The sequence below is a fragment of the Leptodactylus fuscus genome, chromosome 2, assembly GCF_031893055.1.
Source record: "Leptodactylus fuscus isolate aLepFus1 chromosome 2, aLepFus1.hap2, whole genome shotgun sequence".
Lineage (NCBI taxonomy): Eukaryota > Metazoa > Chordata > Amphibia > Anura > Leptodactylidae > Leptodactylus > Leptodactylus fuscus.
This window is the reverse complement of record NC_134266.1, coordinates 219,254,338-219,270,896: the sequence shown is the minus strand read 5'-3', so window position 1 is coordinate 219,270,896 and position 16,559 is coordinate 219,254,338. Positions and strand designations below refer to the sequence as shown.

At 40.7% G+C, this 16,559-nt stretch overlaps 1 protein-coding gene and 1 long non-coding RNA gene across 2 annotated transcripts in view; one reads left to right on the top strand and one right to left on the bottom strand.

The window, feature by feature from the left end:
- Positions 1-13,077, top strand: part of ESYT1 (extended synaptotagmin 1) — a 68,738-nt gene extending 55,661 nt beyond the window's left edge. The window contains exons 21-31 of the mRNA XM_075265615.1: positions 764-853; positions 1,061-1,156; positions 2,107-2,178; positions 2,518-2,604; positions 2,694-2,837; positions 2,966-3,129; positions 5,011-5,109; positions 5,554-5,685; positions 7,586-7,691; positions 8,801-8,850; positions 11,273-13,077. Coding sequence (XP_075121716.1) covers positions 764-853; positions 1,061-1,156; positions 2,107-2,178; positions 2,518-2,604; positions 2,694-2,837; positions 2,966-3,129; positions 5,011-5,109; positions 5,554-5,685; positions 7,586-7,691; positions 8,801-8,850; positions 11,273-11,303 — 1,071 coding nt within the window. The 3' untranslated portion in view covers positions 11,304-13,077. The remainder of the gene's footprint in view (positions 1-763; positions 854-1,060; positions 1,157-2,106; positions 2,179-2,517; positions 2,605-2,693; positions 2,838-2,965; positions 3,130-5,010; positions 5,110-5,553; positions 5,686-7,585; positions 7,692-8,800; positions 8,851-11,272) is intronic.
- Positions 1-16,559, bottom strand: part of LOC142195709 (uncharacterized) — a 293,946-nt gene that overhangs the window by 79,682 nt on the left and 197,705 nt on the right. The gene's annotated exons all lie outside the window — the stretch shown is intronic.

Here is a 16,559-nt window from a genome sequence, read left to right as displayed (position 1 = left end):
TTATTGGTGACAAAACCTCAAAAACCTTAACAGGCTCCATTATAAATGTATGGGGTCTGCTGGTCACTGTTTGTATTGATGGTGATGTAAATAGAATTCAGCAGACTAGACGTGCATCTGATATAATTATAAATGTCTGCTGTTTTATCTGCATTCTGTATATTTGTACGTCTGTATACTACTTATATCTAGCAGTTGCAGATAGGTCTAAAATCTAATTTGTGTTTGTATTGAATAAAAAAAAATCCCAACCTAGGGCTCGTTCACATGTGTGCCCGGTCTGCAGGTTTCCGTTTCCTGCACAAAAGAGAGGCAGGAGACAGAAGCCTGCAGGACTCTTTCATACCCATTCATTTGAATGGGTTTGAAAGCTGTCCGACCGTGAGTGGCGGTGAGCGTTTTATGCGCTCCACCGCGAAACCATTTTTTTTTACAACCGGACACAGAGTTGGACATGCAGTACTCTGTGTCCGATTTAAAAAAAAAATAAAAATGGTTTCGCGGCAGAGAGCTTAAAACGCTCACTACCACTCACGGCCGGACCCAGTCTTACAGGTTTCCGTCTTCTGCATGCAGAAAACGGAAACCACAGAACGGACTGCCGAACGCTAGTGTGAACCTGACCGGAGATGTTATCTTTACACATAGTCCTATAAGTTCTATATATTACATGTCCACTGTGGTGGTATTTTTCGTTATTTGATACCATAAATGAAAATAATGCCTAGCACATAGAAAAACACTTCTCTCACCTTTCTGACAGTGGCTGCCCCTGGAGGAAGTAAAATCAGGAAGATTACATGTCAAAGCAGAATGTTTGTCTCTGCTTACAGATCCTTCTCAGCTGGATCAGGTAATGCCTACATGTCTCCAGCCTGCCCGGGCCTGTACTGTACTGCCATAGTCTCTCCTCCAGCTGTTCTCTATACACCTTGTTCCTACTGTGCAGCTGTTTCTTCCTTGCTCCAGAACTGCTATCCTTCTCACATACAGTCATTACACCAGTGTTCTGCCCTTATATCACTTGTATATTGTTTAACTGTCCTTTTATTTTCTGTAGGCGCTGATGTTGAACAGCCTTTCTCAATCGGCCCATAGTGAAGAGTTCTCTACTGCTCTGCTATGTGTATATTTAGAGCGAGCCAGCGATCTGCTGGTGAGTTATTTAATATCATGGCTGCCCTTCATGTCTCGATCTCTCCGTACAGATTAAGAAATAGTTTGCAAAATATGTGTGTGGAAGTGTGTGTGTGTGTGTGTGTGTGTGTACAGACCAACTTATGTTCTGGTTATGTGTTTGGCTCCTACTCAGGCTAGAAATGCGGGTGTAAATTAGGCCCTCAAGTTTAGTGTTAGCAAGTCAGTAGAGTTGGTCCTATACTGACTGTCAGCTACTTAGTGTGTATGTGTCTCTGCACTGCCAATTGCTCCCAGTTTTCCCTAAAATATCAACTGTTAAGCGGGGATAGATTCTGGTGGAGTTTAGTTAGTGCTATTGAGGGACCTTATCTATCTCTTGTCCGCTACCTGAGTGGAGCTAGCGCGCAGTTTTGTGTGCTATCTCTTGGTTTTAATGAGAGTTTTCAACTTTTGTTTTAAACTAATCAATAAAAGTTACATCTTAAGTGTATTTATCCTCAGACATTCTATTCATATCCTGCAGATATAATTTATTTAGTGTTTTCAAAACTATATAGAAGTTGTAAAACAAAAAAGTGCCTCATAAAGAAGCAGTGTTATGCTGGTTTTCTTTGACATAAATGTTTTTATATACCACCTATGCAACTTTTAATGCCTTTTGCATTTGTAGCAAACGGAGGGTTTCTGGAGAGGGAATGAATTGGGAAGCAAAAGTCAGGCAGTTTTATTTTGTAACTGGATGGCAAAACCTGGCACCATAATGAAGCCATTTCTGATATATGCTATAAGGCCCGCTATCTTCTATTTATGCCACGGACTGAGTGGAAAATGCCACCCTTGTCTGAGTCAAAATGGAGGCATAGTGTCCATCACTTTTCTGTATAAACCGCCTACATGTCACATCATTCTTATATATTCATCCTTCTTCCATATATCACATATTCACTTGACTTATTGTTTAAACAGATGAAGAAAGGTGGCAAACCTCCTACTGCAAGTGCACAGATATCTGTGAGGAAAGCTACCCACAAGACTAAGGTACTGCCTATAACCTAAACCATAGAGATCTTACTTTATGTATACACTTTCCTGCTCTCCTAGTCTTTCCTGTTCGAGGACATTCAGCCAATGATTCCACTTGATAATTTACAATTTAGCTTTGATGTAACCTTTGACCTCCTCCAGGTAATGGGTGCACTGTGTATGTCTTGTGCAGGGTCCAAGGGGGCAGAAGTATAAATTATGGTTGGAGTGTTCCCTTCACGTCACTCTTCAATTATTATTAATTTCTACATATGTTTTATTATTCAGATTTGGAAAGCGTGACAACAAAGGTTTTCTTTATTCATCTATACTATACATTTTCATTGACATTAGGCTACATCAAAGAGCAGTGATCCTGTATGGGATGAAAGCTGTGTATTTCTTGTCAAGAATCCCAAAAATGAGACCCTGCAACTTCAGGTTAGAAGGTCATATTCCATGTCCAGTTCTTGAATGTAAAATATCTTTTTTATGTTGTCAGATGGAGATATTGGTTCTTTTCCTTTCAGGTTCAAGATGAGTCTAAGTCTCTTGGATCTCTCACCATTCCACTGTCTGACCTCTTGACTGCTGAGTCTATGACTCTTGATGGTTGGTTCCCTCTGAATTCACCTGGAGCGAACAGTGAGGTTCTCATGAGACTTAAAATGAGGGTGAGTCAATGATATTCTCCCCATGCACTAGTCTACACCGATACCTATTTAGTGCACAAATGCACTTTTTGCATGTCTCAGAATACAGAATTTTGCTGTTTTACACTAAAATTGCACTTTTGTTTCAGATTCTCTCTTCTCCTAATGTCAGCCCTGAGCTCCAGGCTCTTAGTCTTACATCTGTAACTCCAAGACCCCCTAGTCCTAAGAGTACACCATTTAGCTTAGAGTCTGCTGTGGACGATGAGACCTTTGGAGGAGAGCTGAGACAAAGGCTACCCAATGCAAACAGGTGAGAATTGCCATCTATACTGCTTGGTTAGCAATAGTCACATCACTCCCATGGATAATTTGATGAAAAGTATGAGTGATGATGTGCTAATATTGATGTGTGTCCTAAAGAAGAGGAGAAATGTGGCATGTGTGTAAATTTCTATATATTGTAATTATTCATACTACTTGGAGTATGATGAGAACTGTTCCAAATAATCAATCCAGATTTGTGGTTTTCATTGTTACCAATTTAGGATGCACAAGACCTATTGATCTCCTTTTATTCCAGTTTTTGGAAGGAGACTGAACACAATAACGTGTTGTTATAGAAATACTTATTTAGGATACAGATAGTGTTGACCCATTTCATTTGGGACTAAATACTAAAACATAACTTAATGATAGACTATTGAGAGGTCTTTAGTCGAGACGCATAGAGACTAAAAAGAGAGCATATATATATATATATATATATATATATATATATATAGATATATATATATATATCTTAATTTCAAAGGTATTTTAATAAATTGCAATAGCAAGTAGGGTTGAGCGATCAGGATCGGTTTCCGATCGGCGATCGAGTAAATTTCACGATCGGAATTCCGATCCCAATCTTTTTTAGGCGGGATTGAGGTCGAAGGTTATTTCCCACAATGCTTAGTTACTGGCCAAGCATTGTGGGAAAAGCTAACAATGTTAGCTACTAGAGATGAGCGAGTACTATTCGAAGCCGCCGTTTCAAATAGCACGCTCCCATAGGAATGAATGGATGCAGACTTTGCCGGTGTCCGGCAGCTTAACACCCTGTGCGCCGGCTGCATCCATTCATTGCTATGGGAGCATACGACTCTTCTGTTTCCTCCCTGCTGTGCCGTATACTCGGCTCTGCTACATCTCAGGGAGGAAACAGAATAGTATAGTCCACTAGAAACAGAATAGTCCACTTACTTTCACAGATCCGCTGCCGCTGTTGCTATCCGGTTCTCTCTCATTTACAGGCCTTCAGAGCGCCGTGTGCGCCCCTGCCTCTCAGGTTAGTGTTACAGACCTAGGAAGAAGGCGGGGCTTGTGGCTTAGAAGAGTGTGAGCGGCTACTGGGAGGGGAGACATGAGTGATGCACTCACGTCTCCCTGCCCTGCACCCTACCACACTCTCCTAAGCAACAACAAGCCCCTCCTAATCCCAGCATCTCTAACACTAGCCTAGAGAAGCGGTGGCGTGCACGGCGCTCTGCAGTCCTGTAAATGAGAGAGAGGAGAGGACCGAGAACAACGGAGAGCGGCAGCGATCTGTGCAGGTAAGTGGACACCAGGGGGGACTAAGTAGCCAGAGGATTTTTTTTTTTAATCACTACACAGCGTGGAGTCTAAAAATTAAAGCGTTCAATTTTTGGACACCACGCTGTTTAGTGAATAGGATCGTTTTTAAAATCCGATCTTCGATTATTTTAAAAAATCCCATTAATTTGCATCGGGATCGGGTTCGAATGGAAAATGATCGGAAATCAGATTTTAAAAACTATCCTGAAATCTCAAGATCAGCTCAACCCTAATCACAAGAGAACCCCACATAACAAGTTGTAAGTTACAAGGAAGCAATGGGTAAACAAGGGAAAAATTAAAAACACAAAAACATAAACCAGTCCACCAGTGGGGAGGATTAAAAAGATCTGTTTACTCCTAATCTGACACAGTAAATAATTGTATTTATATATTAATTCTGTAACACCCTTTTTTTTTTTCTAGAACAGTATGTCCTGTTCCTTTGTTGTTCTTCCTAAAAATGTATTAATAGATTGACAACTGGGTGTTTGGGGGAGGAGTCGTCTTGCATGCATATTGATCAATCACAAATATCAATAAAAATAAGAAGTTATTTGATGTTTTTCTATAGTGATCCAAATCCCATTGATGCCAATGCTAGCCAGATACGCGTGACTGTGTATTACCCAGCAAAAGAGGGCAAGCTTTTAGCAATAATGCACAGCTGCAGGTAAGCTTCATCTAGGTTTTCATGACTTTTATAGATCCTGCCATTAATATCTGTTTATTAGATATAAATATTCATTGGCTAATGGTGTAAATACCCTTTTAAGGCTGCTTATGGGTTTCCATTCGGCACCCCCAAAAGTAAACCCAATCTGCATGAAAAAAGCAATTACCTTAGGAAACCCGCGCACCCCATAGTTTATGATAGGATCCGCTTAGTTTCCGTTCGAAAAGGCTGAAAGATGCGGAGAGAAAAGCGCAGCAAACAGCACTGTTCTCTCCACATTTTTCATGTGGAGAGGGGAACAGAATCCCTCATACGCAGTGGCAAATATGAACCAAGCGTAAGATCAGTATGTCAGGCTGCCCAATTTACCTAGTTTAATGACTATAGTTTCCTTTCATCCGTAGAAGTTTACACTTATGTCTTTATTTAACCCTTTGTTAGGAATTTAAATGTAAGTTCCAAGGAGCTTCCTGATCCATACCTGTCAGCCCTCTTGTTACCAGATAAAAACCGTGCCACAAAACGGAAAACTAGTGTGAAAAAACGGACCATTAATCCAGAGTTCAATGAAAAGTAAGTATTTTTTTATGTTATAGACTCGGAGGAGCTCAGCAATTTGATGTATAATCTTGTAGGAAACCTTTCAGTATGACGCTAGGTTCACACTAGCGTTCTTCTTTCCGTTCTGTGCTTTCCGTCTTCTGCATGCCAGAAGACGGAAAGCACAGACCGGGTCCGGCCGTGAGCGGCGGTGAGCGTTTTATGCTCTCCGCCGCGAAACTGGATTTTTTTATCTGGACACAGAGTACTGCATGTCCGACTCTGTGTCCGGATTATAAAACCCGGTTTTGCGGCGGAAAGCATAAAACGCTCACCACCGCTCACGGCCGGACATCTCTCTCACCCATTCAAATGAATGGGTGAGAGAGACTCCTGCAGGTTTCCGTCTCCTGCCTCTGTTTTAGGCAGGAAACGGAAACCTGGAGAACGGAGTTCACAACGCTGATGTGAACGAGCCCTAAATTTGTCATTTACTCATGCAAATCTTTGCTCATTCTAGTTGTCAAGTGGGTGGTCCATTCAGTGATTGACAGCTATCTCAATATGGAGGATCGTGTAGGGCAGTCTGTTAATTCACTTCATGACTACTAAGCTCAAAATGAACAGAGATTTACCGGAATAAATCATCATATACTGAATCTTTCCCTAGAAAAAATTTGTATCAAACCATTTAACTTCTGCTCTTTAGTCCTACTTGTAGTCGGCATATAAAATTTTCTATTTGATAGGTTCTCTTTAAAAGGATCCTATCATTAAAACTAAATTTTTTTCTGCCTACCATGTAGGAATAGCCTTAAAAAAGGCTATTCTTCTCCTACCTTTAGATGTCTTCTCGGCGCCGCCATTCGGTATATAATCTGGTTTTTGTCGTTATGCAAATGAGTTCTCTCGCAGCACTGGGTGCGGTCCCCAGCGCTCAAACAGCACTGGTGGCGTCCCCAATGCTGCAAGAGAACTCTCCAGTGCTGCCTCATCTTCTTCAGGAATGGGTCTTCTTCCGGCAGTGGCTTCAAACTACTAGGCCTCGAGCAGCCGACTGCGCATGACTGCTGGACACAAGAAAATGGCCGCTTACAATACTGTGTAAGCGGTCATTTTCTTGTGGCCGGCGGGCATGCGCAGTCGGCTTTGCCCTAGGCCTGAGGTCTAGAAGTTTGAAGCCTCCGCCAGAAGAAGATGCAAAGAAGACCCGTTCTTGAAGAAGATGGAGGCGGCGCTGGAGAGTTCTCTTGCAGCATTGGGGACGCCCCCAGTGCTGTTTGAGCGCTGGGGACCGCCCCTAGTGCTGCAAGGGAACGCATTTGCATACTGACAAAAAACGGATTATATACCGATCTGCGGCACGGAAAAGACATCTAAAGGTAGGAGAATAGACTTTCTTAAGGCTATTCCTACGTGTTAGGCAGAAGAAAATGAGTTTTAATGATAGGATCCCTTTAAATGTTAGCCTTCGGTGTGAATAGTGACAGCTCCCTGTATTACTAACTTATGCTGGTATATACTGCAGACATGTCTTAACCAGGAGACTTGTGGAGTTGTCAGAAGCCACTAGAGATAAGGCCTCGTGTATACAGTATATCTGCATATAGGTTTGTATAAGCTACAAGTTGTACGGAGTCTATGGGGCCATACTGTACTGAATGATGTATTAAAGACAGATTTTCCTCTAGAAATATTAATTCTTAGGTAGCACAAGCCAGCGGTATTGAGCATTGAGTGCCTGCAGCTCCATAGTACATATTCTTAGGGACACAGTATGCCAATGTATGCATGTGACTCTATAATTCATTTAATGAGATTCTCACTTGTATTTCCTACAAGTTTACATATGATGATAGGTGAATTAAAGGTACATACTGGTAAATTTTATTTTGGAGCATCTAACTCTTACATACCCTTGTTATTCTTACAGGTTGGAGTGGGAAATATCATTGGAGGAAGCAGCGAAGAGAAAACTAGAAATCTCAGTGAAAAACAACGTGTCCTTTATGTACAGAGAGAAAGAGCTACTTGGAAAGGTACTGCTTATACTGGAGGCCGGGCATCATTCATTCTAGCTAAGGACTAGTTCACATGGGGCCAAAGGGGCGGATTTTGACAGCGGAATCCACGTCATAATCCACCCCTTTACAATGGTGGTCTATGGAGACCACTAGCGTTCTTTTTTCCGCTATCGGCAATTGCCGATAGCAGAAAAAAAAAAGCGAGCTGCCCTTTCTTCAGGCGGCTTCAGCAGCTCGCTGAGCCGTGGCTTCCGCCTGGCAGCTGCAACCTCCGGCGCTGGCCCATTCATTTGAGCCGACTCCGGGGTGGGGGAAGCTGCGACCGCGACATCGTGGCAGGCGGGTTTTGACCATATTTTGATTTTGCTCCCCGAGTCAAAATATGGTCAGAATCAGCCGCATTGCCCCCCGTGTGAACGAGCCCTCAGGCTGAAGCCACGTATTGCAATAAAACTGTGTTTTACATTACCTGCAAAGTGGAAGGGATCCTGACTAGGGCTGAGCGAATAGTATTTGTTGAATACTTCGCCGGCATAGGAATGCGTGTAATCGGCTGACGAAGCGTTTAACCCCTTGGTGTTTGGCCGATTACACACATTCCTATGCCGGCGAGAAATTCGACAAATACTATTCGCTCAACGCTAATCCTGACCAATCCTATCCACACAATGCAGGAAAAAAAAATCTTCAATTATACCTGCAGGAACCTTGATGTTTTCTGTATAGGTATAATAGGGGCTCAAAGTCTATAGAGAAAAAATTCTGTGAAAAACCATGTGAGGAAAAAAACTGATGCATTTATGCAGCAATTTATATTTTTTTTTTTTATATATGCTCTATTTTATTATCTTTTTTATTTTTCACATGTACAGCAATATATCTGTAAGTAATGTAATGCATATCTGTAATGCACTGGTTTCACAGGTTTTCTTGTCTACTATTACATGGAATGGTTTAAGCATTACACATGGCATACAGGGTACCTGGAAGAGGTACAAATACTTTGTTTTATATCATATGAGTCTTCCAACCAAAATTTTAAAACCTCGGAGCACACAATGCACAGCCCTGTTGTAGAGCTTACATTTAATACTGATGAAATCTGTCTCATCCTAATTCTATAGGTTATCATTGACCTTTCTCAGGTGGACTTGTCCAAGGGACTGAATCAGTGGTAAGTTTTGTCAATTTCAGAATTAACCACAATTTGTTCACATGAATTCCACAATCCAGTGTTCATGACGACTTTCCCATAATGTTAGATGAAACCAGAGTCCGGAATTTGTGATTTCAATAAGCCAAATTCTTAGTACTGTCAGCAGATGTCCAGCTGTCAGAAGTGTCTGGCAGCAGCTTCATACTTGCACACTTGACCAATATTTTAGGTTTTAGAAAACCTATTCTGTCTGGTCCATTAAATTTACACATATCATTCTCCATTGTTTATTAAGGACTGAGAATACTTTGTGATTTCCTTTTAAAGAAGATCTTGCCAAAACAACCCTGGAGAGTCATGTCTTGTTAAAGACTCCTTATTCCATGGAGGTGTAAATGTTGTGTTAGCAGTCATCTACATCAGTGACAGTGAAAGCAGTCTTTGCAGATCAGCAGAAGCTCAAGCTGTTATGTATATGTCACCTGGGTGTAAAAAAACAAAACAAACCCTTAATACATTTTTTTTTATATATAATATATATAGCGCCAACATATTCCGCAGCACTTTACAAATGCTTTATGAGAAGTATTGATTGTTGAACAGACTGCTGAAAAACAGCTCCAAAAATGACAGAATTACTGTTTGTTTTCTTCATTTCCAGCCCAGTGGAGAGTCTCACGTGATTCACAGAGGTCAATCTCTGGCCTATGTGGTTGCTCTAGAGCCATGTGCGAACCTATGGCACGTGGCACTCAGAGCCCTCTCTGTTGACACGTGAGCCGTTGCCGTGATCGCTCACGAAGGGCTAGTTCACACGTGAGTATAAGGGGAGGTTTTTGACAGCGGATTTCGCGTCCAAAACCTCCCCTTATAATGGTGGTCTATGGAGACCGCTGGGCTTCTTTTCTCCGCTAGCGGCGGGCTGCTGCTAGCGGAGAAAAGAAGCGACATGCTCTTTCTTCAGGCGGAAGCCGCGCGGGCTGCGCCGCACGGCTTCCGCCCGGCTGCAGCACCCTCCATGTTGGCTCATTCATTTGAGCCGACAGCGGAGGTGAAAGCCGCGACCGCGATGGTCGCGGCGGGCGGGTTTTGACAAGAGAGAGACGCGGCTCGTCGCGGCTCTCTCTGTGTCAAAACCCGCGTGGGCAGTTCACGTGTGAACTAGCCCTAAGTATCCGGTACATGATTTTTCACTAGTGAGCAAATGCTTCTTTCAGCTGTATGTGCAAATGCACATATAGCTGAAAACTGTCAGTGTAGGCTGCGGGTCTGTGGGACTGTGTCTTACACTGACTGCAAATGTGACCTTTGCCCCGGCGCAGGTGTGATGACATAAGCAATCAGCGCCTGCAGTCAGAAGAAGGACAACGCTACCTACCTGTTTTTCGTGGGACTGCATATAAGTAGGATATAATATTGGGGTGGCCCACAATATTATATCCTACTAATATGGAGCAAATAATTCTGTGTGGGCCCACTGTGAAGCTTATACTTTTGTGTGGGGTCACTGCACAGCATATACTAATATGTGAGGGCCAAAGTGGAGCAGATAATACTGTGTGGAGGCCACTGTGGAGCATATAATAATGCATGGGGCAGATTGTACTGTGTGGGGTCCCCTCACTATTTATATCACACAGTCTCTGTTTTATAGCAGACATGATATTAGTACAGACTGTAATAACATTTCGCGGTCACTATAAAACAGATTCTGTGCGATGTATGCGAAATAGTGAACATTAATTGTTCAGAAGTACCAAATGCAGAGTCTTTACCTCTCAGCACAAAGTTGTTTGTATTATTGAAAGCTCTATAAAACCCCATTCACAAGACTATATATTGCAGATCCGTAACTGTCTGCAGTTGTGGATCCGCACAGTATTAAGGTTAAATTGCCATGTTGGCACTTTGATAATTTAGTGGGTTTTGGGTTGCAGTTTAGGCACTCAGTCTCTAAAAGGCCATCACTGCTCTAGAGAAACCTGTGATCTATCGAAATAATGTCACTAGTCCCTAACCAGTATTAATGGAGACCAGTGATTGGCTATAGTGGTCACGTGAGCCTCTTCATTTATGGTAGTATAGCCTTTTTATATTCTACACTTACCCCTGATGCCCCAGGTTACCACTTTTACTTGGAGAACCCCTTAAAGGGGTTAAAAATAAATAAATATTTTGACTACCTTCACATGTCATTTTATTACAGTTCTTTTAGCCAAAGTGCGTAGAAGGGAACTGTTAAAATAAAGTACTTAATCTCCCTTTTTATATGTATTACTTTGATTTGACAAAAATGAAGACTTTAATAATTATGTGAAGTCCAGATACACACACACACACACACACACACACACACACACACACACACACACACACACACACACACACACACACACACACACACACAGTCTTCCCTTTCTAACTAATTCATTTTTGCTAGGTATGACCTGGGAGAGAGGACAAGTGTCTAAAGGTCGTCTTCAATGATATGAGCCATTATTCTCTTCTGGTGGACGTCACCTTCTGAACACCTCTCACATACAAGGAGGTGTGATGGACAATCTGAAGGCATCTCTAGCAGAAAACCTTTCTCAGTATCTATGAAGGCAAAGACATTCCTGGGATCTGCTCGACCTTACTGTATATGATGGGACCATCTTACAGCTTGGATACTAGGGCTGTTGTTGTTACATGTTATGTACAGCAGTCTGCTAACCCTTTATTTTATAGAAATTGTATATATATTGGTGTGGCTACCATAGAACAGCTGTGGATAAGACCATTTAGAAAGATGAGAGGGGCGGTTTACTGAAATTTCTGTATTCTTGTGCCTAGTGTTTAATTTTAGTTTACAAAAAGGGACATCCTCCTTGAAGTAGTCTTCAGTATATGTGTACCCTGGCGGCTGGGAACCTGTCAGGCTTGGATGTTCTTGATTTCATCATCTTTTTCATTTTAGCTTCTATGGTTTTAGTCAAAATACCATAGTTAAATCCACAGCAAATACATTTGGCCCCTTTTTATTTGTTTTTAATAGCTACATGGTCTGTCTTCGTATTTTTTTGTCTTATAAATCATAGTTAAGAAATATAAATCTTAGTTAGAGTTACATCTTCTAGACAAGATCTGTTTCTTTTACATCTTTTATGACTATTGAGGGAAATTTAATAACCCATCCACACCAGTCTTCTATAGAGGTACATTGTTCATTCTGCGTCTTGTTCAATACGAAAGTGGCGGAGAACAAAATGGGTCAGGGCAGATATACCTCGAGCTGACAAATTAGTTACATGACAGGAGTGCACCTGATTTATTAAGAGGACAGAGATGTGCCCCTGGACCAGATAGTGGCACACGGGAGAGGGGAAACTTTTCCTAATAAAATATTAAGGCATTTTGTCCCTCTTCTTTGTACTGTGATCTACAAAGATGTACAGGAAAGTGCAGATCTTCTGAGTACAATGTAGACCTAGCCTTAAGTTACTTTCCGTCCTTTTAACATTTCAGTGTTATATAGTATTTTAAGCTAGTGGGTTTTTTTTAATTTTTCGATTCTTTTTTGTAACCACAAGCTTTAGATATTCCACCCACTGCAAATTACTGCCTCACTTCTTTTTGTTATAGTATCCTAAGCTCTAATCTTAACTGATGCGGCATTCGTTGCGCTTTCATTTTTTTTTGTTCACAATTCAAGGCAAAGTACACCAAGTTTTGAGAACATATTCTTTCCATATTCCAGCAAATCACTGAAAATCATTAAATGTTATGATTTATACATTAGAATTAGGGATTTGCTATCAAGTGCCATCTTGTGAGATACATTCTCATGCAGGTCAAGAGACAAATGAATATGTGCATATGTGTCAGAATTATTGGTTTAAGCTGATGCTTGCTGCTTGCATTTGGTTACTATTCAGGTGAGTGATTACTGTATTACATGTTTAGCTATATGAAGGTGTACCAATGTTACCTGTTGATCTTGTCTTAAAAGTAAAAGCCTCTAAATTATCATTATTTAACAACTTTATTTTTCTTCTAATAGAGGAGACTCCCAATAAGACATGTCTATCAGTGTTTCATATCTCGGATCAGGCATATTGAAATTCAACATGCCCAATAATTCTTTCCGATTATGTATGATTATATGCGTATACCTATACTGGTTAGATCATTACCTGGAAGTACTATGCCACATATTAAGTGCTAAAAATGCATAAGGCAGGAGCTATCAGAAAAGAATCATTTTGTTCAGAACGTATTGTGTTGTGCTGAAGAAAGAGACAAGAATTGAAATAATTAAAAAAAAAAAAAAAGTGGATGCCATTATGCTAAATCCGTTTTTCCCTCAGTAGATAATGTTACCAAAGGTGTCTAGCAGAGAACTATCCAACTTTTCCCATAGTAGCAAACAGGCATAGTCAGCCTTCTTCAGCTTTACAGAAGAAACTGTGAGATAGTTGGACGTTTTATGTCATTTATATGTCGCCCTAACATCTACAAAAGCATCACATGGATAAGTGTGAGTTTAGCACATTTCTTACAGTAAATATGTCAGGTGATTCATATTGCCCTGTATGGTAGTGGGAGAGAAGTTGAGCTCTGTGATATATTGGTTTACAGAATCTGCTTCCGGATAGCTAAATAAAAACCACCTTAATCTGACCACACACAAAGATTGACAAGCTTTACCTGTATCTGTGTGTGGACAGGTGAGCAGGACTCTGTCTCTTCTAGGAGTCCAGTCAGGAATCAGTCTGCTGGGCAACAGTGGCTCAGTGGTTAGCATTGCACACTTGCAGCGCTGGAGGCCTGGGTTCAAATCCTGCCAAGGACAACATCTGCAAGGAGTTTTTATGTTCTTCCCATGTTTGCGTGGGATTCCTCCCACACTCCAAAGACATACTGATATGGTGGGGATTAAAAGGAATCGGTCTGCTTTCACTTAAAGGGGGGACCTTTCAAATCCTCCTGCATATGTGTTTTTTTTTATACCGCTAGAAAGCCAACAGTGCACTGAAATCAGCGCGTTGTTGGCTTTCCCGTTGTGTACCCCGGGGCTGAAGATATCAGAACTATTAGTTTCAGCACCGATGTCTGCTCAAATTCACATAAACCTAAATATCACCATGTCTCACTGTTACCCTGCTCTGAGATAGGGCAGTAGAAGTCACCTGAAAGGTTTGCTGTGAATAAAGTGTTTAACCTTTTGAAGGTTGTCTGAAATATACAGTTTAAGATATTTGACACTGTTACACTGTAAAAGGGAGACTACTGCCACCACCACGTTACAGGGCACAATACATTGATAACCAATATACCTCTGTTATCACTTTTGTAGATTTGAAGATAAACCACTTTGAAGTAATATGTAAATGAAGAAGTTGGTGCACTTAGGGCGTGCCTTCAGGTCCCAAAGCAATGCTCTCGCCCCTCGGACTCTTCCCCTCTGCTGCCTGAGATCTCACTGAGTAGTGAGGGTGATGTCATAACTGGAGGAGGAGGGGTCCAATCAGCATGAGTGGTGCTTCAGGAACAAAAAGGCATGCTCTAAGTGCTACTGTCTCATTTGCATATCTCAAAGTAGGAGAGTGTAATTAATCACATTAATTTGATTAATTTGCCAATTCAAAAAATTGAGATTCTGTTTTTTATTAGAATTGTGAAATTACTGTTAACCCTGCTATGGAGGCTGATATGTTCCATGAAGTCTTTCTCGCCTCCCTATAAATTATGATCAACAGCGACACTGTAGTCAGTAGTTGGGTTATAGGATGAGGAAACCTGCATCAGATATATCTGACAACTTCTCCCTGTGTCAGTTCACTAAATCTTTTTAATTTCCATGAAAAAAACATGAAAATTAAGATTAAAATTGTCCATAAACGTGAAGAAAATTGACATTTAGGCAGAAATCAGTCACTGTTATGTTGTCTATCACTGTAATGTGCTAGCAGCTGAATACGCAGCAGGGGGTATAGACTTCTAATATGTGGATCACGTTCATTAGAAACAAATTCCAAACCATTTACCAAATGTTTAAGCCTCTTTGCCCAAATCCACATTAGTAGATGGAGCAGCAATGTGTTAGTAGCTGGAAAATCACTGGTAAGCAAGAGCTGTGAATCCTGTCATGCTTAAAGAGGAACTTTCACCCCTCCACTCCAGCATATTGGGTGCAGTGGAGAACAGGTCTCCTTTAAGGTCTATTTATGGTTTCATCCTATTGTCTGCTTTTAAACAGAAGCCAGAATTTCGCTTTACTTTTTAATTTTTATTTGTTTTGTTTTTATTGACATTTTGTATTACACAAATAACATTTTAATATGCGGCTGTGAGAAGGATAAGCAATATTTGCACTATCTGTACTGATATGTATGCTTGTACACTGTTTTATTATTCCATTTGCAAATTGTTACTATTCATCCTGGACCATTGTTACTTATTCAATAAAATGGTCTCGCTGTGTTTTTGTGAAATTATTTAATTGCAAGACAGTCCTTGGCTTCTGTTGCTGTACTTTGACGTATATCAAAGGGATTGTCTGAGACCTAGACATAGGAGTAGAACTGCTTTTGGATGTATAACTGGTAAATGATTCTGCATCTGAATCAGCTGATCGGTGCAGGGTCCAGCTGTCAGAATCCCCCACCCCCCCAATAACACTGTTTGTAATACTGATAACTTATGTGGATAAGTCCTCAATCCCCATTATGCCTAGGCAGAGGTGTAGCTAGGGGTCTGGCACAGGGGGTTGCCATCCGCACACAAACATGCTCGAGTGTGTTCCCAACATAGGTATACCAAAATTATTATTATTGTTTATTTATATAGCACCATTAATTCCATGGTGCTTTACATTTGAGGGTTCACATACAGTACAAAAAATGTACAACTGGCACAACAAACAATGACCGGTGCAAAAGTATGGGCACCTCAACAGAAAAGTGACATTAATATTTAGTAGATCCTCCTTTTGCAAAGATAACAGCCTCTAGTCGCTTCCTGTAGCTTTTAATCAGTTCCTGGATGAAGGTATTTTGGACCATTCCTCTTTACAAAACAATTCAAGTTCAGTTAAGTTTGATGGTCGCCGAGCATGGACAGCCCGCTCTCAAATGATCTGAACTTTTCTGTTGAGGTGCCCATACTTTTGCACCGGTCAAATTTTTGTTTAATGCATATTGCACATTTTCTGTTAGTACAATAAACCTCATTTCAATCCTGAAATATTACTGTGTCCATCAGTTATTAGATATATCAAACTGAATTGGCTGTTGCAAACACCAAAATATTTAGAACTAAAAATGATTAAGATTAATAGGGGTGCCCAAACTTTTTCATAGGACTGTATATATATATGTGTGTGTGTGTGTATATATGTATATATATATATATATATATATATATATATATATATATATATACACAGTACAGACCAAAAGTTTGGACACACCTTCTCATTCAAAGAGTTTTCTGTATTTTCATTAATATGATTGATTCACTCTGAAGGCATCAAAACTATGAATTAACACATGTGGAATTATATACTTAACAAAAAAAAGTGTGAAACAAGTGAAAATCTGTCTTATATTCTAGGTTCTTCAAAGTAGCCACCTTTTGCTTTGATTTCTGCTTTTGCACGCTCTTGGCATTCTCTTGATGAGCTTCAAGAGGTAGTCACTGGAAATAGTCTTTCAACAGTCTTGAAGGAGTTCCCAGTGATGCTT